At 43.0% G+C, this 25,384-nt stretch overlaps 1 protein-coding gene and 2 non-coding genes across 3 annotated transcripts in view; 1 reads left to right on the top strand and 2 right to left on the bottom strand.

The window, feature by feature from the left end:
* TEX2 (testis expressed 2) overlaps positions 1-10,493 on the top strand; it is a 109,512-nt gene extending 99,019 nt beyond the window's left edge. The window contains exons 9-12 of the mRNA XM_065415037.1: positions 4,528-4,653; positions 7,686-7,895; positions 8,374-8,494; positions 10,371-10,493. Of these exons, the coding sequence (XP_065271109.1) occupies positions 4,528-4,653; positions 7,686-7,895; positions 8,374-8,494; positions 10,371-10,493 (580 nt within the window). The remainder of the gene's footprint in view (positions 1-4,527; positions 4,654-7,685; positions 7,896-8,373; positions 8,495-10,370) is intronic.
* Positions 10,494-15,566: 5,073 nt separating this feature from the next.
* Positions 15,567-15,704, bottom strand: LOC135888546 (small nucleolar RNA SNORA50). The gene has a single exon (XR_010561889.1). It is a non-coding gene; the product is annotated as a small nucleolar RNA SNORA50 (small nucleolar RNA).
* Positions 15,705-16,024: 320 nt separating this feature from the next.
* On the bottom strand, positions 16,025-16,089 carry LOC135888544 (small nucleolar RNA SNORD104). The gene has a single exon (XR_010561887.1). It is a non-coding gene; the product is annotated as a small nucleolar RNA SNORD104 (small nucleolar RNA).
* Between the last annotated feature and the right edge of the window lie 9,295 nt (positions 16,090-25,384).

Below are 25,384 nucleotides of genomic sequence, written 5' to 3'. Positions count from 1 at the left end.
CTGGGAGTATTGTGAGACTGACCTCTTTCAGCCTTAGTGTAGAAGCACTTGGTATTCATCACTTTTAGGTGCTCTGATACAAGCAGGGAGCTACAGTGGGTTTGTACCTACGAAGATATCTTTGAGGAAGGTCAAATCCAAACCTCACAACTTGGATACTTGCTAGTTAAAAAGGAATTTGAGATTATTGCCCTCATTCTTTACACATGCTCTTAGGGAAGAATGCTGTGTACTGGTGCATTGTACTTGAACTGTCCTTAGGTGGGACTCCATACAGCAACCTTATCTAAACATCTTCCTCTGCCCACTTATATGGGCAGTGACAATGGCTTCAATCAGTGTTCTGCCTGGTTCCTTTGAAAAAGGGAAACATGAGAACAAAACCACAACAACAAAAATGAAAGAAAACCCAGCTATAAATTGCATGTTCTTAACAAGCTGTGAAATATTACACACCTAAAATTACAATCCTGGGTAATTCACTCTTGCCTGAAGTTTTTGTTTTATAACTGCTTAAAACTCTTGCTCTTGCATTACAAGAGATATATTAATGTCAAAGTGTATTCACCCATATCCTTCCTTAACTTGAATCTGTTGTGAAAAGATTTGGTTCTCATTTGGGCACAAAATTACTCCAAAAATGGAGTCCAGGAATTAGTTGCTATTGTGTAATATTTTGCATCCTGATTAAGATTATTCTTCAAGTAGTTTCCCTCTGGGTGCTCCACTTCAGGTGTGCATGCCTCTCAAGCCGTTGATCAGAGATTTTCAGTTAGCAGTGCCTGCTTGGCCTGCTCATATACCCTATGCCTCCTCGTGCCGAATACCGAGGCAATATAGGGATACGCAGACAAATGGTCCTTAGTTTCTTCTCAACCACCGTGGCCGCACATGGTACCCTAGCATGTCTGCCTTGAGCGTGCCTTCGCTTTTCTAATATTTTGTAGTGGTTAGTATAGTTAATTTACATAAAGCGTGAGAGTAGTGGTACCATTACCTGCTTCACCTATGTGTCCAACCATTGTTCAGGCTCCTGACCAGTCTTCATCTCCTGTCACAACATGCAGGTCGCGTGCTTCATCCCAATCTAGTGGTTATCCGCCTCAGGGCATAGCTTCTTGTTGGTTCATGGGGTTAGAATCCTTCTGCTCTACAGAAGTACAAGAAGTGTTACTGAATAGTAGAAGGAGATCAACCCACACTATTTGTGTGCAGAAATGGAAGAGATTCTTCCATTAGTGGTGGTGGTGCTGCCTTCTGCCTGATTTGGTGCCACTTTCACTCATCCTGGATTATCTGTTGGATCTAAAAAAATCAGGGTTATGTGTTAGTTCAGTTAAGGTCCATTTAGCCACAATATCAGTCTTTCATCCTTCAATGGAAGGATACTCCATATTTGCACATCTGGTATCATCTAGGCTTATTAAAGGTTTGGAGACACTACCCCGACCTGGAACCTCAACTTGGTACTCAGTTACCTTATGAGACCTCCATTCAAACCAATGGCAACCTGTTTTCTGTTGCATTTGTCTATTAAGATGGTCTTTTTAGTAACCATCACCTAGACCAGTAGGATCAGGAAGATTGGAGGCTTGACAGCAAATCGTCCCTTTACGGTGTTCTTTATAGACAAGGTCTCTTCACGCCCACAACCTAAATTCTTACCTAAGGTTCTGTCAGAGTTCCGCCTTAATCCATTCATCTATCAGGGTTTTTCCTGAAGCCACATAGTTCTCTACAACAATCTTGTTTACGTACCATGGATGATAGAAGGGAACCAAGCAATTTAGGAAGTCACCTAGGCTCTTCATTTCCTTCGTAGGTAGATCCCTGGAGTGCTCAGTCTCTAGTCAGAAACTATTGAGATGGATATTGGGATGTATTATCACTTACGATGCTGTGGGCTTTCCCCCTCACCCCCAAAAGGGTGATAGCACAATCAACCAGATCTCAGGCAATGTCTACGGCATTACTGAAGAATGTACCAGTATCTGAAATATGTAGGTCCGCTACATGGGCTTCAATACATACATTTTTGAAACATTATGCCCTGATCCATGCTGTCAGATCCGATGTGGTACTTGGTTCTGCAGTACTGTCTTCAATTCTGGACGCAGTTCAAAACTCCATCTGGGGATACTGCTCAAAAGTCACCTGAAGTGGAGCACCCATGGGGAGGAGGTTACTCACTTGGTGCAGTAACTGGTTCTTTGAGATGTGTCCCCCCATGAGTGCTCCAGTACCCATTCTCCTTCCCCTCTGCTTCAGACTGTTCCTTAGGGGATGTTTTGATTGAATAAGGAACTGAATGCAGTTTGCCTGCGCATCTCTATATAGCCTTGTTACCTTGCACAAGGAGGCATAGGGTACATGCCTAGGCCAAATGGATGTTGATAACTGAAAATCTCCGATCAAGGGCTTAGGAGGCACATGCACATGCGAAGTGGAGCACCCATCGGGGGACACACCTTGAAGAATCGCAGTTACTGTACAAAGTGAGTAACCTTTTTGCGCCACTACCCCTGCTCCTCTTAATCCATGATGGACTCTCTTCAGCAGAAATTACACTATTGCCATATACACCAGGTCACTGACCAGATTCCTGTGCCTCACTGGCACAATGAGCTACAACTTGATCAGCCTGCAGAACCATTTCCCCATAGGGCGGGAAATGTGTGCCACAAAGAGACCAATTGGAGATTGTGTCCCAGCTAGGGTGGGATGGAGGGAATTCTACAAAATACTTTTTTAAAGGAATTTTAGTACCTAGAATCATTTTTTCTTTTTGCCCAGCAGCAAAATTCCTTTCTTACCCTTCCCTTTTAAACTTGCATTAGGGAAATTTATACCCATGTAGCTACATCAACTGTAGCTGCAATGATACAAATTACTAATGTAACCACACCAATTAATTACAACACTGCAAGTTTCCTTGATGTAGACAGAGCCTTCAGACCTGAATCTCCAGTGCCCTGCACCTTGTGTAATCACTTACATTCATGCAAAGTGGGTGTAGAATACTATCAATTTCGGATGTACATGAATACATTATTTAGAGACCAATGGAGAATCAGGCCCAGTGTCCCTTGAAATTCCCATTTAGTCTTTTTTTCCTTCTCTCTCTAACACCCACTAGGGCAGGGGTTCTCAAACTGGGGGTCGGGACCCCTCAGGGGGTCATGAGGTTATTACATGGGCGGTCATGAGCTGTCAGCCTCCACCCCAAACCCTGCTTTGCCTCCAGCATTTATAATGGTGTTAAATATATAAAAAGTGTTCTTAATTTATAAGGGGAGGTCACACTCAAAGGCGTGCTATGTGAAAGGGGTAACCAGTAGAAAAGTTTGAGAACCACTGCACTAAGGTCTATGAGTTTCTAGAGGAGGTGTTGTCTTCATAACTACTAATGATCATAGACTTTCTCACCTAAAATGAGAGGTTCAATATCTTAAGTACCAACAGTGTGCACAACACATTGCTTTGCACAGATTTCAATTAAAAAAGAATATGTAAGATGCTATAAGTTACACACCAGTAAGTGGGTGTATGTGCTGTAAGAGAGCCTGAATTCGTACAACTTGCCCAGGTAGGGGCCAGAAGAGAGAAGATATAGGAAGAAAAGCAGCCAACAGGAGGGTGTGAGTTAAACTGTGTGTGGGCAAGATACTTTCCCTTAAACCACCATCTGGCCCTTCAGCATGTAGATTTCACTCGGATTCTCTTAAAATCAGGTAGCCTCCTGTACACTCACCTACCAGTTTGTAATTTACACCACTTTACACATCGTTTCTAAATCTGGCACCCCACAACAATTATGGTAGATAGATGCAAAGGACCCATGTGACTCTGGTAGTGACCAGGGATAATAGCTTGTGTACATATGTGAAGCATAAACCCCATACCTGGCATGGCACAGTATGCATTTTTTATGCTCTCCAAAATAAAAACTGAAACTTCCCATCCTGGAACCCTTAGTCAAAATTTGTGTTGAATAGAGTCCTATGTTGGCATTCAATATAAATCCACTTGTTCAGCACAAAATACAGCTGCATATTCTCATCTCAGCATTTTAAAACTCATGTTTGGGTTTGTTTGTTTTTAAAAACTTTTGACATTCTTCATTTTATTCAAACCTTTTGGAAAGCAACTAACACCAACAAGAATGTGTCTGCAAACATATTTCAAGCTATCTCCCATTCCGTTAGGTGGCATGCAAAATAGCCATTCTGTTTTCTGTCTTGCCGTACAATACCCTCTCATTTCATGCAGGATTCGGCTTTACTGAAGAAAAACAGGCTTCTGTATAAATAGTCATGTATATTTAATTCAAGGATTCTGCAACCAATCCCAGTGTGCATTTATTTGTTTGTTTGTTTTACTTTATCTCTCTGGATAGTTAAGGAAAGGGAGTGGGGGGATTACAGACAGTTTAGTATATAAATATATAAGGCACCAAAAGAGCTACCCATAGCGAATGGGTGTTAATGTCAAGTTTCATATGGAAATTGTCATCTCTGTCTCTTTCAGTTTCAGGCCAAGGGCATATTGCCTTGCAGACAGTGATGAGGAGTCTTCTAGTGCTGGGTCTTCAGAGGAGGATGATGCTCCCGAGGTGATGGGAGGAGAGAAGCAGCTGACTCCTGGTGCAGAAGGGTGAGACGTTTACCTGATTTTTTTATTTTTATTTTTTTTTAAACCATGCTTTGCCAGCTGAAGGATTATGACCACCTTTCATGTTCTGTTCCACTATAGTGCTTGTCATGGGAAAGGGCATCACTTATATACGTGTGTGTATATGTCCATCCAACAGCACAACTGAAAAGCAGCCGCTTCTGGGATGGAGGGGGGCAATTAGGTACACAATAAAGGAAGAAAGGGAAATATTGACCAAAACAAATAGCTACTCTTGCAAGTTATCATAGCAGAAAAGACAGGAGCTTAGTTTCTAATGTATTGTGCAAAAGATCTCTGCAGAGTGAACTGCGTAGTGCTCAGTTTACAACACCTGATACTTCCATAACTTATCTGCAGATTTTAAAGATGACTAAATGTCCCTATCCCATGTTACAGATGTGGTGACTTCGCCAAGTTACTTTGAAGTTTCTATGGGCTTGTCTACACTTAAGGAGGGATCGACGAGCGATGCATCGGCGGTCGATTTAGCAGGTCTAGTGAAGACCTGCTAAATCGACTGCAGATCGCTCTCCCGTCGACTCCTGTACTCCACCGGATCGAGAAGAGTAGGGGGAATCAACAGGAAAGCGTCTCCCGTTGATATCATGTAGTGTGGACCCCGCGGTAAGTAGGTCTAAGCTACGTCGATTTTGAGTTACATTATTCACGTAACTCAAATTGTGTAGCTTAGATCAAATTTCCCCTGTAGTATAGACAAGGCCTATGCCTAAGATGTCTCACCCAATGGCAGAGCCAGGAATAGAACTCCTAGCATTGTGCTTAAACCACCAACTAAACCACAGCTGTCTTAAATACCTTGAGAGGCTGAAAGACTAGGTCACCTTTGTTGGGGTTTGAACCTGTCTTTAGGGTTTAGGAATTTCTAAACTTGATGCTTAAGTGCATAGCATTTGATCACTGTCACTTTTATTTTCTCTTCAATGGCTTTTAGAGTAGCTTGACTGTGCAGTAGTTCCCCAAAGTGTGTATTTTTAACCGGCAAATCCATTTAATTTGTATATGGTGGTCTGTCAGAATTATTTATCGACAAAGAGTCCTGTGGCACCTTATAGACTAACAGACATATCTGACAAAGTGAGCATTCACCCACGGAAGCTTATGCTCCAATACGTCTGTTAGTCTATAAGGTGCCACAGGACTCTTTGTCGCTTTTTACAGATCCAGACTAACACGGCTACCCCTCTGATACTAGAATTATTTATATGTAATATATCTTATATTTTTACAAATACTTTGTTTTCCCTTTTTGTTCTGGCAACGTTAATTATATGCAATCTGTACTTTTATGTAAATGTAGAAGGAAATTCTGCTTGGCCACCTAACTCTCTTTCATGCCTTTGAAAATTTTCACCATTGCCACCATAGTATCCAATGAATGGATAACTCTGTTTCTGTTTGGGCTAGATCCACAGCTGGTGTAAATCGGGGAATTGAAATTAATGGAGATACATTGGTTTTATACCAGTTGAAAATTGGCCCATTGTGTTAATAGAGATTAGTGCCTGGGAGAAAGGAACCTGAATAAATTCATGAATTATTAGTTGCATGTATTGTAGAGAGGGGGTGGTATCTCATCTGTTGCTAGGTTCTGTCAGGACCATCTCATTCAGTGGATGACTTGGGCACCGCAGGAATGTGGAAGATGCCATCCTTATGGCTTTTATGCAGTGCTCGGATTCCTAGATGTGCTAGGTGTAGAAGGAAGTAGAGATGTACTTTGTCCTTACAACAAAGTGTCTGTTTTGCTACCATCCCATCTAGACTCCGTTGTAGTGGGGGGGGGGGGGGGGGAAACAGTCTTTCTGCATATGTGCAGCTAACAGTTCCTGGAGCCGCCTTCTACTGCCTGGTTCTTCTTTCCTCCTTGGTCCTCCTGCCAGTAACGCCACACTAAACGCAGTAACAATTGTAAAAACCTATAATTAAACAGCTGGGACATGGTGTTTGGTCCCCTTGAGCTCAAGATGTATGTGCACATGCTTCAGTGCATCTGTCTCCTGACAATTTTTGTTAAGATGGTGATATACAAATTTGCACACATCATGCCAACTTACTGTTGACAGGCGTGTAAGCATCGTTCGCCATTTAAAAAAAAATTGTCATGCTTTTAGTGCCATCTGGAAAGGAAGTGCACTTAGACTGGATAGAAGAGCCACTAGTCACTTGTAACCAGCAGGGTGTTTGTGCTGGGTACAGACTCTGACAGCATTGCCTGGACACATCAGTGTGAATCTGTGTTTAGGACTTTTATTGAAGACCTTGCAAATCAGCATGACTTCACAGAAAATCTATAAATAATTTAGCAAATGAAATTGGTGATAGTCATAGAAATTGTAGCTTTTTTGTGTTGCCGTACTGCCCAAAGGCTGCAAATAGAATTGGGGCCCCATCTAGTTGACCCTATGCAAGACACCCAGGAAAAAAATGTAAGTTGTTTGGGCAGTCAAGATGGAAAAGACCTCTTAAGTCACCTAGGGCCAGATTTTCAAAGGTGTTTAGGCACCTACTAGGATTTTCAAAAGCATCTGGGCACCTAACTTCCATTGAAATTAAAATAGTTAGGCACTTAGGCGCTGTTTTGAAAACTCCGGTGGGCACCTGAATACCGGTGAAAATCTGGCCTAGTCTATTCCCCAGATAGTTTAGGGAACAATCCTACACTATCACTGAGATTTTGAGGGTCCTAAAGGAGCTAGGCATCTAATTCTATTAGAACCCCTTGAAAATCCCAGCATATGTATAAAAAATTTTTTTTGGAGGAGTGCTTTTAGCATGCCTTGCTTTACATTTCTCAACTGCTGAGGCTTCCATCACACACCTTTTCCCTGGCATTCAGCCTACATTTTATTCCAAAGCTTTTAGTGTCAGATCATTGTTTTTACAGCCTGTAGCTCCTACTATGCTGTTCCTTCATGGAGCATGCGGAGATAGACATTTTTAGGAAAACCAGATCATTTTGATTATGTATTTTTCTTATTCTACATATGAAGGTATGTTGGAGGACATCGGACAAGTAAGATCATGAGGATTGTGGATAAAATTACCAAGTCAAAATATTTCCAGAAAGCAACAGAGACTGAGTTCATTAAAAAGAAGATTGAAGAGGTCTCCAACACTCCACTACTGCTAACTGTTGAAATACAGGAGTGTAAAGGAACACTAGCAGTTAACATTCCACCACCACCTACTGACAGAATATGGTAAGTGTAGTAAATCAAAATAGAAATTAAATTCTTTTAACTGTCATTTTCCACTTGTGATACTAATTTCCTTTATAAAAGACACTGGGTACTTTTATATCTTTGCAGCTATTTGACAGTTCTGTAAAATAAAATAATCAGTGTGATTCTTTCTTCCCTTGCCTAGCGTCTTTGAAATGTTTTGCTACAAAATGTGTGCGCCATCACGTCAGAAGCTCTAGTATCAATAGAACCTTCCTCTGCAAACTGCAGAGTATTTCATATGCAAAATAGTTCTGAGAAGAACAAGAAAAGCTTAGACACTCAGCTGGAATGTCTTTTGGAAGAGATGCAATAGGAATTAATATTTATAAACTAGAGTGGTGACAGGCGCTATCATCAAAATCTGAATTGCTTTTACAATTAATGTGTTCAAGCATTTCCTTCAAGAGATAGTCACAATAAAAAACTCTCTCCTCTTTGTGTGTGTGCTCTTGAGGTACGGTTTCCGAAGACCTCCCTATCTAGAGCTAAAAGCTCGGCCAAAGCTCGGCGAGAGAGAAGTGACTTTGGTTCCTGTGACTGACTGGATAGAAAAGAAACTGGAACAAGAGTTTCAGGTATGTTTCTTTAATAACTTTAAAGACATTTTTCATTTAACTAACGGAGGTTACAGTTCAAAATTGTTCCCTTAATTCCTAGTGCAGACATAAGAGAAGTGCAGATTTTCAATTTGCAGAAGTGGTCAGCATCCAGCAGTTCTCCTGTTCTGTGAGAGCTGCTAGTGCTGAGCACTGCTGAAAATCTGGCAGACTGATCACCCCAACTTATATAAATTTCCAGGATGGTCAAAAGAGTGGGAGAGTCAAACTTGAGACAAACCTATCAAGCAGACTGGCTAGATCAAAATTGCCACCTTGAATTCTGCTTGAAGGGAACTGCAATGAGACATATGCTGTGGGTTGCGGGGGGGGAAACAGGCACTTCCCTGTGGCTCTTTATTGAGTTGAGTGAAATGTGCAGGGATCTCAACACTTCCTAATGTTTCATCTTCAATTATGTGGTTTATACTGTGACGGGTTCCCCCCGGGTGCCACCTGGAACTGGGGTACGGCTGAGCCCTCTCTCACACTGTGCAGCTGTGACAAGCTGCAGACCCGCTCCCAGTCTTACGCTTCCATCAGCATAAACATAGGTAGGGGGGGACACACCCAGCGGCAGTTACATGCGGGCTCTCTGACTAGCCACTGCACGAACCAACTGTAGAAAGGCAAAAGCCAAGGTAACTCTCAGCTCCCCAGGCACGCACCCCCTCTGGAGCATAAACCCAAAAATTATACCGTATTGCGGTGCACAGCGTAAGCTCATAGAGTTCGCTTCCCCTCACTCCACCCCCAACGTGGAGAGGAATATGCAACAGCTCTCTGAGCTAAGATTCCCATGCATTTCACTCCAAACTCACTGGTTTAGATTAAAACACAAAATAAATGTATTAACTACAAAAGACAGATTTTAGTGATTATAAGCGAGAGCAAACAGATCAAAGCAGATTACCTAGCAAATAAACAAAAACGTAACCTAAGCTTTATATACTAGATAGGATGAGACTCTGCTGTTCATATCCAATCTAACTGATGGTACAGGCAGACGTGTAGATTCTTAAGGCACAAGCTGCATTAGCTTTACAGCTTGGGTTTCTCAGGTCTTCATACACAGGCTAGAAATCCCTTTAGCCTGGGTCCAGCACTTCCCCCAGCTCAGGTGTTTCCAGGAATCTTTCAGCGTGGGGAGTGAAGAACAACAGATGATATCACTCCCTGCCTTTATAGCATATGGCAGGAACCCTTTGTTTCAAAACTTGGTTCTCAGACTGGTTTGTGGAAAAATACTGACATCCCAAGATGGCGTCCAGAATCATGTGGCCTGGTCTCATGTCCTTGTAGAGTCATAGCAGCCATTACTTACAGGCTGTCTGGAATGTTCACAGGAAGGTTAAGTTCTTCCAGGGTCCATTGTCTTTGCTGATGGGCCATCAGCACTGTCTGGCTTTTCATTGTTGTACTGGAAAGGCTAGTTATGGTTGTCACCCAGAGTAAGCACAATTGAAATACAGATACATAGTCAATATTCCTAACTTTAGATACAAAAATGATAGATGCATTCAAATAGGATAATCATATTTGACAAATCATAACTTTTCCAATGACCCCTCACATGACTCGTCTTGCATAAAATACACCATAATTATGCTATAATCATACCATAATAATCACTATGAAGAATATGGGGTGCAGTGTCACATATTACCCAAACTGTTGTGGCTAGTAGGCACTGCAGAGTTTGCATATACAAATTGCATCAGATTCCAGCCAACCCAGGGAAACCGAAATTGATTTTAAGTATGCTACTTACTTTTGAATTATGCTAATCAGAAACCCAAAAATGTTGAATGACATATTAAACTAAGTTGCATTTAATTTTGCCTTCATTTCGCAGAAAATTTTTGTCATGCCAAACATGGATGATGTTTATATTCCTCTAATGCACTCAGCCATGGATCCCCGCTTATCTACGTGCCCTTCAAAAGATCCAGTCACAGAGGCTGCTGATCAACCATGAAATGTGAAGATTTGCAGTGTACAGTATTAAGAAATTTATTTTCATGGTTTTTTAAACTGTGCGGTAGTTTTGTCCTTAACTTGTGCCACACCTTTTTAAAGAGGACTGCCTATACCCATTTCTTTGCGCTCAACATGCCTGGTTATTGTTCCTGTTTACTGCACTTATACGAAGTTTAATTCCATTTATAAGTTGATTTATTTTGTAATGGCTGTTGTCAGGATTTTAACTGAGGCTAAGATGACCTGTTCTGAAGAAAAAAAAGAAAATCTAATTGTAATAGATCAAGGAGCTTGATGACACAAATTGTGGTCAGTTTGTGTTCATACATCATGCTGCTGCATTGAAGGGTGGTTCTTTTGCAGTAAAGGACCTGCATGCCAAATCCTCTGGCAGGAACAAATGTATACAACTGGAAGACTATTTTTCTCTCTCAGGCAGTTGGAGGTGTAGAATGAACTGTTTTATGTTCTTTCACTTCTGCAGTCAATAGCTTGTGTCAAGCAATTGAAATATGAAATGCTTTCAGGAGAAAAGAATGTAAATTGGATGTATAGGTAATATTGTGAATCCATTTATGTGGAGTATACATATTAACTTATTTTTTTCATACAAAGTTAGTGCTTTTTGGGAAGCAAGTAGCCATAAAACACACACTCTCAAATATCAGTGAAGGTGGGAATTGGTGGGGTTATTGTGATTAAGAAAGCATTAGGCAAAGCCATGAGACCAAACCATAGCAAGCCTGCCTCATAGTGAGGTACAATCACCATGGTTTGTGATTAATTCTGAATGTTTAAAGATATGAGCACACATGAAAATGTCTAAAACTGCACATACTGACCAGAAATAATTATCCTACTTGTGTATGAAGTCTCTTATACAATGAAATAAACAGTGGGATTCTCATAGGAGTTTCTGTTGCTGTGTTTTCCCATGACACCAGTGTTTACATGCAAAGCATGGGACTAAATTCTGATCTGTGACAGCCATGCATCCACAGTGACTTCAAATCACCAGATGTTGGTGAGGATTTGTAGCTGTAACTGAAGGCAGATTTTGACACCCAGGTGTTTTTCTCAGTTTTGTATGTGAAATAGGAATTCAAGCATTTGAAGTTGTTCAGGCTGATCACAAGCTGGTTATGACAGATGTAAGGACTGTTTCTGCTAATAAATGGCCAAAACTATGAGAAAAAAACTGCCTTTTTATTTCTATCCTGTGTGGAGATTCAAGATTAAATGTATGCATTAAATCAATAACTATTTGAACACTACATATCTGATATTTAACATGACTTTTTTTTCTCAGTGTTGCCAACTGTTCATGTATTTGTGTCAGAATGTTTTAGTTTACAAAGGTGAGTTTTGTAGCTCCCCTTTGAATAGCATAATTTGCTTTTTTCTTTTGAAAAGTAAATTTTTAAGAACTTTGTATATTGTGTTCAGTCCCATTTGTTGTAAATCAGAATGACCTTGTGTAACTTTTGATGATTTACCATCTCTAAATGAAGCTATCATAGTGAAGATTTTTTTAAACAGCACCTTGCCTGAAACATCATAAATAAAATTAGCATTTAATATATTTAAAAATTAAGTCTATATTTGAACACCTATTTTTTGGTTACTTTTAATTGCAATATTAGCAGGTTATATTTGTTACCTAAACTCCTGTGACCATTCCAGTTTGTGTATACTGTTCTGGTATTGCGCTCATTACTACATAGGCATTATTTGCCTTTCATGAAGTCTGCATGTCTTGTACGCAGGTCTTTTATATGATTTCTATGTGCAATAACTGAATTATAAGTCAAAGGACTAGATGCACTAATGTGTAAAGATATCCAGATTTGTTACACAATTGTCATATTGCACTTCCTAATCAAACTATGTGGGTAACTACAATTGGCTTGCTTTGTTTTCTGAAATAAAGTTATCCCATGTCAGACACATTACATAGCTTGTAAGTTATTTCTGCATAATTTTGTTTGGCCAGTAGTTTGAGTTTGTGCAAGACACCCATGTTTTCAAAAGATGTATTTGGGAAGCCACTTTCATGTTGTACCCCACTCTTACAATTTCTCCAGAAGTTCATTTTTATTGTATGTTCAATTCAAGCTGCACTATGAGGCTATAGAGACTGATGCTTTAGGATAAGGGATTTAAAGGATATATTGTTCTGGCTTTGAAAATAAAAGCTTAAAAATCAAAATTTTGAATTCTATGCTGCTGTAATGGATAAATGGGTTCATTTAGTTCCAGTAGAAAGTTTATGTAAAAGTATTCCAAATGTAGAGGAAGTAGACATATGGATAAAGACTATTTAGCTACATTAGATGAGGAAAGTGATAAACTTATTTTAAACCATAAGCCAAGGTTATCCAACAGTTGGCCACTTCAGCATTTCTTGAAACAGAGTACAGGCTACAATTAGGAAACTGGATTTAGAGAAAAAAGAACAGGAGTACTTGTGGCACCTTAGAGACGAACAAATTTATTAGAGTATAAGCTTTCGTGGGCTACAACCCACTTCTTCGGATGCATATAGAGTGAAAAAAGGGGACACACACACACACACACACACACACACACCCCACCCCCCATGAACAGGTGGGAGTTGTCTTACCAACTCTGAGAGGCCAATTAAGTAAGAGGGAAAAAAACTTTTGAAGTGATAATCAAGATGGCTCACTACAGACAGTTTGATAAGAAGCAAGTGTGAAAATACTTACAAGGGGAGATAATTCAATGTTTGTAATGGCTCAGCCATTCCCAGTCTTTATTTAATCCTGTGTTGATTGTGTCTAGTTTGCATATCAATTCCAGCTCAGCAGTCTCTCGTTGGAGTCTGTTTTTGAAGTTTTTCTGTTTTAAGATAGCCACCCGCAGGTCTGTCATAGAATGGCCAGACAGGTTAAAGTGTTCTCCCACTGGTTTTTGAGTATTATGATTCCTGATGTCAGATTTGTGTCCATTAATTCTTTTGCGTAGAGACTGTCGGGTTTGGCCAATGTACATGGCAGAGGGGCATTGCTGGCACATGATGGCATATATCACATTGGTAGATGTGCAGGTGAACGAGCCCCTGATGGTATGGCTGATGTGATTAATACTCAAAAACCAGTGGGAGAACACTTTAACCTGTCTGGCCATTCTATGACAGACCTGCGGGTGGCTATCTTAAAACAGAAAAACTTCAAAAACAGACTCCAACGAGAGACTGCTGAGCTGGAATTGATATGCAAACTAGACACAATCAACACAGGATTAAATAAAGACTGGGAATGGCTGAGCCATTACAAACATTGAATTATCTCCCCTTGTAAGTATTTTCACACTTGCTTCTTATCAAACTGTCTGTAGTGATAATCACGATGGCTCAGTTCAAAAGTTTTTTTTCTCTTAATTGGCCTCCCAGAGTTGGTAAGACAACTCCCACCTGTTCATGCTCTCTGTATGTGTGTGTATATATATCTCCTCAATATATGTTTCACTCTATATGCATCCGAAGAAGTGGGCTGTAGCCCACGAAAGCTTATGCTCTAATAAATTTGTTAGTCTCTAGGTGCCACAAGTACTCCTGTTCTTTTTGCGGATACAGACTAACACGGCTGCTACTCTGAAACCTGGATTTAGAGAGGCCACTAGTCTGATTTGGTACGGTAGGTCGTAGGATTCCTTAATCCAGTGGTTCACAACTCATGGCCCACTTGCAGCTGTGCTCTGATTGGACTGCAGCCCCTCCTGAGGGCCATACAGGTGATGTGTGTGCATATATATTATGTGGGCTGCAACCACACAACACATAGCTCCCTCCTGTTTATAGTCAAATTCAAACAGCAGAAGTCACATTAAAAGTATTGGTGAGTAGTAATAACTTTAATATGTTCAATTATTAGTTGATAAATTCTAACTTTACGCTTTGCATGTGATGTGGCTCTCAAAATATTTTGGTCAAAGACAAAAAATAGCTCCTCTCTGAAAGCTATCCCCTTGTCTAGTCCTAGGCTCAATTCTAGCTGCTGCCAAGTCTTCCTCTTACAAGTCAGTATGCCTTACCAGAAGTGGAAGGACAAACTCACTGATCATGGCTGATAAGGGTAGTGGACATCTTAAGTACCTTTGAAAGATGCCTTAGAACTGTGAAGGAAAAACCTTAATAGTTATAATCACTGGGCCCTACTCAAGGTGGTGTGGTTCAAATACAGTTTACACACCTTTCTTTCCTCTGCTTGATCTTCATTGCAGGAAAACAGTAGTGAGGCCAAACTTGGGAAAAATCCTATACATAGATCTTAAAGCTACTATAGGATTAGGTGACAACCCAATTTATGTATGGGAGATGAAAAATTCTTTCCCTATCCACTTCACATGTTGCATCTTATTCCACTGTGCAAAAGCTTTGTTCAGTTGTTGTATTATAGCCTTATGCTCATTTTATTTTTAGATCCTGCCAGCATTTGAGTGCATTTCACTTTTCACCCAGTGTTTAAAATTAAGTATTTACCCTGGTTTTTGCTGCTCACAAATTCCCAACAGGCCTAACTCCAGGGCATTCCCTCTAGGAGCAGAGGACTGTTCAGGGGCCATATGACAGGGAGAGCACCACCCTGCCCTTGTTCCCCTTCCACCCTTAAGCTAGCTCTGCCTTTAACACTACCTCCTTCCCCTCAAGCTCCTTTACTGCACCAATTGTACAGGACAGGAAAAGTTTAGGCACCACTGGGGTAGAGGAGGACTATATTGCTGCAAGCTATTCTACCCCCTCATACAATGCAAAACTGTATATTATACATCACCAGGCTTCAAGTGTGGTATACCTGATGCTACCTTTATTCCATCATAGGAAGAGTTAATTCTATGAAGGGTGTGCCAATGTCTTAAGGACACTATGAAAAGACAAGGCTGGCAACTGAGTAGAGATCATATTAACTTTGATCAGAGACAGGTATATCTTTCAGAAGTCCTCCATCCACAAGTCCAGGGCCTCTAGGCAAAGGAAATTTCATTCAGAAAGGGGAGGGCTTGAATTTAATTATGGTCTTCAACTAAGATTTAAGAGGTGCAGTAATCACATTGTTACTTGATCTTAAAAGAGCCACTCAGATTTTAACTAAGCAGCACCAGTTATGAACAAGCTTTTTCCTGTTGCACTGTTGCTTAGCCAGTGAAGCCATCAGCCGGACACTTCACCAGTTCAAAGACAGTGCTGGAGAGCACAATAAGGAAATACAAGTTTCACAATTTTTTTCTGCTGTTTTATTAACCATTCTCCCCCTTTACAAAAAGAAAAGCAGCTGGCGATGGGTCAGCAGCACTGGGTAGGCGCTCTCCAGGGATTGCAGCAGGTCCCAGGCCAGCTCCTGTCATGCCTGCGGGGAACAGGAGCCCTGTTAGGATCCCAGCCCGAGGGCACGGCCCCGACTCCCCGGCAGCCACAACGCGTCTGGGGGCCGGGCCGGGCTCAACCCGCAGCCCAGGGGGAGGCAGGACGCCATATCCCGCCCGAGCTAGAGGGACCCGGCGCCGGGGGCTCAGACTAGGCTTTACTTCATCCGCGTCAGAAGTCTAACACGTGTAAGGAGAATCATCACGGCAGCCGGCGCCGGTGGGACGGACGCCCCCGCCCCCAGGCGGCCGCCTAGAGCCGCGGGCAGGACACCCCAACCCCCACTCCTTCCTCCCCCCCCCCCACGGGACACCGCCCCCCGTACTCCCCTCCCGACTGCCGGAGCGGGTGGGACACCCCATCCCTAGAGCCGCCGCCTCCCACCGCTTCCCTCCCCAACCGCCAGAGCAAACGGCCCACGCACTCCCCCGAGCCAATGGTACACCCCACCGGGTCACCTCACTGCCCCCGCCGCCAGTCCTTATCCTCTCCACGGAACGCCGACCCGACCCGGCCCCATCTACCCCCGCCTCCCCCCGCTCACCTCCAGCACTGCCTACCTCCATAGGCAGAGAGAAAGGCGGAGCGGGGCCGCTCGCCGGTATTTATAGTTCGGGCGCCTCAACAGGCGCCTCCCCTTCTCATCAGCAACCAATAAAATGTAAGTCACAGGCCACATGACAGTTTGATGTCAGCGGCTGGTTCTCGCGCAATTTGGGCCGCGAGAAGGGGGGGGATATGATGAGGGGGCGGGGTCTATTGAGCCAGTTAGGCCCAAACTGGCCCGCACGGGGCTGGTTGGTCTGGGGCTGGCGCCAACCGCTTCTGGCTGGTGCGCACAGAGCACCGTGAGCTAGCGGTCCTGTTTCGAACTAGGCTGGGGTCAAAGGAGCTGAGATGGGCTCAGCGGCAGGGCCTTGGGTCGGAAGCATGATCGTGGGTTGAACAATAGCTGAATTTGACTGTACCAGGTTGGGCCAAGCCTGGCTGAGTCAGACCCGGTAGCGTCCAGCCCACCTGGGACCAGTGGGCGCCAGAGCTCCCTTAGATTAACCAGCTCCAAACCCACTGACCATTGCTCTCTTGATTCCCCCCACAGAAGCATTTATCCTGCCTGCCTTGTGTTAAAAAACACCAGTTCTGAGACCCTGGGAAACGTGCTTTTTACTAGGGCGTGGATTTCAGGATTATGACAACTAAATGAGATGCATAAATCCCAAATATTGACCTGTACAGTATTACACTGACAATTCAAAACTCTGCTTCCTTGATAAATGATCCTCACCCAAGAGGAGTTTTCCCTTTCCCCTTATTTCCTGTGAACTCTCCCCATCTCTGCGGTCAGTTGCCATTATATGTTCTCTGTCTTGTATAGAAGTCCAGCCCTTCTCTGTGCAGAATTTCCATGACCAGGCCTCTATGTGAATACTAAAGGGTGTGACCTCGTTTTTGTTTATTATATATGTTTAAAGCACTGTACACACCTAAATAAGTAGGAAAAACAGTAAGGTCGTTTTTCACATGCTTTTGCTAATCTCCACCAGCAGTTGTCTGTTAAGATCATACGTTTTAATACATGACTTGTGATCTAATACATGACTTGTAATGCCTAGGATGTGTTTTGCCCAGCAGAGGGAGACAGTCACTCTCTACAATGGAAACAGGTAAAGTACCTCCACTCCAGAATTTGATGTCATCCTAATTTCTCTTTTGTGGGAGTTGATCATTTCAAAATGTATTTTAACTGTGCCCAGAGAAAAGAGTTTCCTTTTCATTAAACATAAGGCACTTTCTAAACATGCTGTTTTTCATAGATATTGTACAATGTTGATTCCAGTGTGTTTGCTTATTTTTGCAAAGTTTCCATATTTTAATCTTTCCATATTCCATATTTTTGGAAGACACTTTTCTTATATGTGAAATTCAAACTTTTGCTGAGCCATTCTAAAAGGTAAATTGTTTTAATATGTAAAGTATGTAAAGTTGCGGTTTAGATCAGTGCACCCCACCACCCACAGAGTCCGAGAGTTTTAAAGGCCCTTTGCGCTAGCTTTGCAGCTCCCCTTACGGAGAGCAGCATTCATGGGAGCTGCGAGGCTAATGAGAAAGTGAGTACAGCACTGTGGCTGTCTCTCTGCATGAGGGTCAGGGGGAATCGCCCGTGTATGCCCGGGCGCAATAAAACGGTGTCCCCGTCTGCAGCTAGGGGCTGGGGGCACTTCCCCGTGTACGCGCTGGCTCAGCCCACCACGGGCCGGCGGGCATGGCCCCTGTACGCCCTGGCTCCTCCCGAGCCGTGCCAGGCTCCCTCCCAGTCTGCTCCACCTCCTTTGCCGGGGGTGACGTCGGTGGCCTTCCCCGGCCCGGCTCCGCCCCGCGGAGCCAGGGGGGCCGGACACGCTGCACCGCGGCTCAGCCAGGGAGCCGCCGAGCCGGCCGGGCGCCGCTGAGCCCCCCGGTGCAGAACCATGGAGCGGGGCGGCCGCCCCCCGCACCGGGCCCTGCTCCGCCGCTGCCTCCTCAGCCTGGGCGCGTTGCTGGTGCTGCTGCCGCCGGGGCCCAGAGTAAGTGAGTGGCGGCCCGGGGCTCAGCCTCCACCAGGGCCCGGGGTTGGCGGCACAGAGAGGAGGGGAGCCCCATGTATACCAGTCAGTCGGGCTGTGAGCGGGGGCACCGGGGGAGTTCCCTCCATACCCTGCACCCCCGGGGCTGGGAGGGAGGAGTTGCCCCCCGACATCCCTCGCCCCACCCGGGGCTGGGAGGGGGGCATAGCGAGTGGGGACTTGCCCCCGGCACCCCACCCCCAGGGCTGAGATGGGCGAGTTACCCAATGTATCCCCCTGCGCTGGTTGAGGGAACCCTTCTCTGGTCAGGCTGTGTACTCCCCCTCCCCAGTATTGAGAGCCCTGTCCAAACTGGCACCCAGCTCCCTGGGGCTCTGTCAAGAGTTTTGGTGGCAGCTGGGGTGGTGACTGAGGAGCTGTCTCCTCCCCCACTCTGGGGTAGTTGCTCAGGCTGTGCCTCTGGCTGTGTAGGAGATGTGTATAAAAGAGTGGGGGGGATCAGGGCTGTGCATCCCTTGGGGGGGGTGTGAGAGAGAATTGCTTCAGGCCTATGAAGGTAGGGGTGCTCCCCTGGGCTCAGTGTGTGGGACAGAGATATGGGGAAGTACCCTCAGCCTGAGTTACAGTGTGAACAGAGAGAGGAGGGAATTGCTCCCCCCAGTTCCACAAGGATACTGTGTGAAGGGAGTTGAACAGAGAGGAGCTGCTCCCTTAGCTGTGGGTGTATGTGGGAATATGTAAGAGGGGAGCTGCCATCTGGGTGTGTTTGGCTAGGGCTTGCCAAGAGGTTACTGTAACTTATGTAGGTCACATCTGCAAAGTCAGACAGCCGCCTGCGTCTGCATAATAATAATGGCAATAATTTTTGTATATCTTTGTAAAGCTATTTATTTGCCTATTTAAACGTCACTGTGTGATCTCCGTTTTCTCCCGTTGAATGCCCAATGACTCTGTATACGCATGCATGTGGATGACGTTCTCGGTTTCACTTCTGTCCTAAACACGCAGCTGTGTACCCACTTGCTATCTGCCATGGTTACTTATAATACGCTATCTAAATATTTGCTGCAAAAATGGGTATATATACTAATTTTCAAACCAAAAATAGAATGAACTTGGTAGCAAGCAGATGGGTGATGGTTAAAGAAGCATGAACAAAACTGGTGATGGATAAAAGAATGTAGAAAAATAAAGCAACTAGATAGACGTGATAAAACATCACAGCTTAGTCCCTTCACTTTTTTTGTTGTTTGCTGTCTCCTGTCCTTCATCTGTAGATTTCTGTTTAGATTGTAAGCTCTTCAAATCAGAGGCCTTGTCTTCTTACATTCTGTGAAACACCTAAACACTCTTGATGGTGGAGATAAAAATGATTAAGTGTCTCCCACACAACTCAGCCAGTCCACTGCATTCCCAATGTGCAGCTCTTGTTGTTTTACTTCCATGCTCTCTTGACCAAAAATTGCCAGTTATGCTAAATGTGCTTGATGACTTGATGACTTTGTGATGTGAACAAATATATAGAGGGGACTCTTATTCAGAATTTGAAACTTGATCTCTAGGGGTGAAAAGCAAGTGAACCATGCACTATCACAAACTCTCTTGAAAAATAATCAGGTTGTGCCTGGATTTGCATCATTGGGCATCAAAAGGTATGGGAAAGAATGTAGCCATGGACTCACCAAGGTAGATAGTGTGTTTAACCAGTGAATTCTTTTTGCAGATAAATTTAATATGGCAATTAGCTTTTGCTACAGAGACAGGTTGTTTTAAATTATTTCCTTTTAAAAAAGTGTGTTTAGATCGAATATCTATTCTTTAAAAATCCCATTCCTGAAAAAGACCCTCTATTTCATGACCTTCATGGATCCAGTGATAGTGAAAAGGACCAACTGCCATGCAGTTCTTGGTATTTGAGCTATACCTGAATCTGGGAGAGGGGTGTTTTAAGGTTATGCTTTTTAAGCAGGTATAATGGCTTGCTTGTTGTTCACCTGAAAATACCGATTTGATAGATGGGGTTATAGTTCAGGTTAAGCAAAGCTGGAGGCTTTCTTTTTCCCTACACAGCTCCACTCCCCTTTTTAAAAGTAAACATGCTTAACAGTGAAACTTTAAAGTGTTTTATACTGTTGCTCAATTAGGAAAAGTGCAAAAGTTGAAAGCATACTGTCAAGATAAATTACCGTAAAAATCTTTGTGTAGTGGTAATACGTTAGATATTGTTCTCTACGCTCCTTGTTTTGGTAATCTAATTTGCCTTTCACCATTTAGGATGATTTTTGTATACATAGTTTGTATTGAATTTTAGGTATAATTATATGGTTGCTTCAAAGGAAAAAAAGATGTAACCAACATAAATGGAGAGCTGCTTCTTTTATTCTAGTCAGTTTGGACAGTTTATCTAAATTGGTGAGTTTCATTGCGTAGCATGTTGCTATTGCATTTGGAGCACTGCAGAGGAAAACTTTAAATAGTCTCCTAATCTCCCACTGTGTTTTAACGTTGAAAAAAAAAAGATTAATAGTAAGTTTTGTAAAATTCTCACCATGCCAACACCATCAGAAAAACCTAAATTTTGGGCCTGGCAGCAGGGGTGCAGGAACAGTTTGCATAGTGGGGGTGCTGAGAGCCATTGAACCAAACTGTAAATCCTGTATATGATGGAAACCACTTCAAGCCAGGGGGTGCAGCAGCACCCCTACTTCTAGCACCTATGCCTGGCAGGGTCCGTCTTATAAATGAAACCTGGTCCAAACACATTTGCAAACCCCATTTAATTTCATCCTGCTATAGGGCTAAATCTTGCATGATGATTTGCCTGGGTGGACTGCTGAACCCATTCAGAGTCCATTGAAATCAACGGGCACTGTATGAGCACAGTCGTTTGTTTGCTCATGAGGATCACAGTGTGGGATTGGGACCATAGTTAATATTAGTGCTTTTTGTATGTAGAAGTTTATAACTTGACTATGATAATTCTTTCCAACCTAAAACTTGGCATGTATGATTTTGTCCAGGGACAGCCTTTTATTTGTTTTTAGGAACAAATGTTTAGTCACAGGTATGATTATTATCCATTACAGAAGGAGACACAAGCAAGGAGCAATTGTCCAAGGTCGCTTGCACAACTGAGACTAGAACCCAGGTCTCCCGAGTCCCAGAGTAAAGCCCTAGTCACTAGATCACATTAATACTCCTTAGTTACAATTAGGATTGCTGGTGCTGGGCTTGAAATGAAACTCCTTTTCCCTTCGGCTTCCCCTCCCCTTTGCTCCACCCTAAAAATAGGTTAGGCTATCTAGGTTTTATTCACAAGCTGCAGTTACTTTAAAATTCATCCATATTAACACTAACAAATGATAAGAGATCAGTGCAAAACTCTGTCTATATTTCATCTGTGCTGTAATGGCTCTGAGAAGGAACTTCCATCCAGTCAGGTAAAGATCACTTGAAAAAATATATTTTGTAGATACAATTTTTCCCACCCATTGGAAATGTATAACTTAAATTTATATTACACACGCACAAAACTACATTAAAATAACATTATTAACGTTACAGCACTCAACTTTAGGGAAATGCCAGAATTATGGTTGCCTGGGCAACCTTAATTTAGCCCCCTTGTACACATGCATTATGATACAGTATTTAATTACATAACCATATACTATTTTTTCCACAGGACCCCTGCCTCATTCAGTGCACAGGATGGATCTGCTCTGAGAATGAATCAGGGTTATGCAATTGAAGAAACTGCTGTCTGTAGGACCCCTATGTCATTTATTGCAGAAGTTGGGGGGAAAAAAACAAATTCCATCATATGAACATCCATATGGATCATCAAGAGAGTTGCAACCTTTAGGTCCACCACACAGACCACTGCCACTTGAGCTAACAGAGTAACGGATATCAGTAGTAGGTAGTTATCAGTGGTTCACAGTCAAGCTGGAAGGGCATATCGAGTGGGGTCCCCCAGGGATCAGTTCTGTTCAGTATCTTCATCAATGATTTAGATAATGGCATAGACAGTACACTTACGAAGTTTGCATACGATACCAAGCTGGATGGAGTTGCAAGTGCTTTGGATGATAGGATTAAAAGTCAAAATGATCTGGACAAACTGGAGAAATGGTCTGAAGTAAAGAGGGTGAAATTCAATAAGGATAAATGCAGAGTACTCCAGTTAGGAAGGAACAATCAGTTGCACACATACAAAATGGGAAATGACTGCCTAGGAAGGAGTACTGCAGAAAGGGATCTGGGGGTCATAGTGGATCACAAGCTACATATGAGTCAACGTAGTAACACTGTTGCAAAAAAAAAAAAAGCAAACACCATTCGGGGATGTATTAGCAGAAGTGTTGTGAGCAAGACACAAAATAATTCTTCCACTCTATTCGCGTTGATTAGGTCTCAACTGGAGTACTGTGTCCAGTTCTGGGCATCACATTTCAGGAAAGATGTGGAGAAGTCCAGAGAAGAGCAATGAAAATGATTAACGGTCTAGCAAACACGAGGGAAGGTTGGAAAAAATTGGGTTTGTTTAATCTGGAGCATTGAAGACTGAGAGGGGACAGACCTCTGAGGATAGGACAAGAAGCAATGGGCTTAAGTTGCAGCAAGGGCGATTTAGGTTGGATATTAGGAGAAACTTCCCAACTGTCAGAGTGGTTGCCTAGGGAGGTTGTGGAATCTCCATCACTGGAGATTTTTAAGAGTAGATTAGATAAACACCTGTCAGGGATGGTCTAGATAATACTTAGTCCTGCCATGAGTGCAGGGGACTGGACTAGATGACCTCTCGAGGTCCCTTCCAGTCGTACGATTCTATCACATGGACCGGCAGTAGAGGAGGATGAGACACTTTGTCAGTGGGTTTCAAAGATATTTGCTGACAGCAGAGGAATAATGAGACTCAGGGAACTTGGGTTCTACTCTAGGCTCTGTAGGGGAACATGCTCTAGTAGGCACAGACTTTTCTGCCCACTCCCCTCAAGCATAACCCTTCTGCCTTATCCTCTCCTACCAGTCCTGTCTCTTCCCCATCCCTTGCTCCTTGTCCCAGTCTCTTCACCTTGCACGTACCAGTCTCTACTCCTCAGGCTTCTAATCTCAATCTTTTTGCACGTCCTAGTCTCACCCCTCTGGAATGCCCCTCCCAGTCTCCTCCCCACGCCCAGGTACAGTCTTTTTGACCAGCCATTCCAAGTTCTCCAGGCCCTCAGCTCCTGGTCCTCAGTCTCCTTTCCCAACCAGTCCCCACATCCCAATTCCTTATTCAATTTGTCTTTCTCCTACCCTGGCCTCCAGTCACACCCCACATTCCCTATTCCCACGGGCTCCCAGTTCCAATCTCCCTCCCTGGGCTCTTTGGCCAATCTGGATATTCTTCCCGCACCCCCCAGATCCTTGTCCCAGTCTCTTTGACCAGCCCATCCAAGTTCTTCCCCTGCACCTTGGCTCCCTGTCAGATCTGTTCCCACTCCCTATTTTCACCACCCCACTGGTTCTCAGTCCCAGTCTCCTTGCCTGGCTAGTTCCATTCCTGCCCCTACTAGCTCCCTGTTCCCTCCCTTTCCCTCTCCATCTCCCACTCTCAATCTCAATGCTCAGCCAGTCCCAGTCTCCCTCCCCCTCCCCCATCCCGGACAATAATTAAGGTAATTGACCAGAAGAGCTCACTTGGATAATAAATACATATGAAAATGGCCAACTGGCATATAATTTTTGGTATCACTATAACATTGAAGTAAGATGTGAACAACATGGAACAGTCTAGAAAATGCAGATCACCCAAATAACTGGACAGACGTAGATGAACATATTAAGAAAAAGTAATGGGAACATTCTGTTGTAGAAGTTTGCTAATTTCCCAGCCTTTGTCATTTTGTGTGATACCATTGCTGTTGTTTGTAGTTTATATTTATATTTATTTTTTCTTGTATTTTAACATGGCCTTCCTCATTATTTAGGCGACTCAGTGAGCAGTTCTTGGAATTGCCCAAGCAATAAATGGACGGACATTATGAGGGAGCAACATCTTAGATACAACAGTGAAGAGTATAATAGAGTGGCCTATAAATAGTCACTGGTGCCGCAATAAATATTATAGAGCACTGAAATATAACACTGGAATTTGAAAGAAAATGTGTTATGGTGAACTGAGAAGATAAATATATTTAAGAAAGCTAGTTAGTTTAACCCTTTCCTTGTGATCAGTGCTATAGTGGAACATCCTGAATTCTCCCTGTTTGCCTTTGAAGATTATACAGCTCAAAAATAGCAACCTCTTGTTAAGAATAAAATGAGTGTTTAGAGCACTGGTATGTCCTCTACCGTGGGATGTGGGCTGAGTTTTAATGCTGTCTAATAACATACATAAGGTGCAACACATGCAGCATGTTCTAGAAAGTGGAAAACCCCAGCCTTGATCATATGTTTTCTTCTTAAGTATTTTTTCTGTCATCAGGCAGTATTAGTTAAGTTGCCAAACATGCATGAAAACTAAGGTGAGACAGTATTAAGACTTGAAAAGAGACATATTTTTTAAGGTTTATGTAGAATAACACCAGTATATATGGTTTGAATTGCTGATACATTTGGTAGCTCATTGTAATAATTACTGTTTATCTTCCTTTAGAGGAATACTAACAAGATGCATGTACCTAAGATTAGACCTGACAAGTGTGGCTTAATGTACAGATGCGCATATGTATCATTCTGTCCTTACCCTTCCTTCCTGGCTCTAGTGTTCTTGTGAATATTTAAACAAGTTCTGTTTCCCCAGAGGGGCCTCAGTCCATTGGCTTTCTTAGGAGTTGATGATGCTCAGCACTTCTCAGAATTTGACCTAGAAAGAGGATAGAATCCTGTAAGAGTGGAATTTACGTATAGTTCAATACCCTGCCTGCTCCTGGGAATAGAGGTACAGCATGT

Source organism: Emys orbicularis, chromosome 13 (genome assembly GCF_028017835.1).
Source record: "Emys orbicularis isolate rEmyOrb1 chromosome 13, rEmyOrb1.hap1, whole genome shotgun sequence".
In the NCBI taxonomy this organism is placed as follows: Eukaryota; Metazoa; Chordata; order Testudines; family Emydidae; genus Emys; species Emys orbicularis.
The sequence above is the reverse complement of the archived record's forward strand: the minus strand, read 5'-3'. Positions and strand labels throughout refer to the sequence as shown.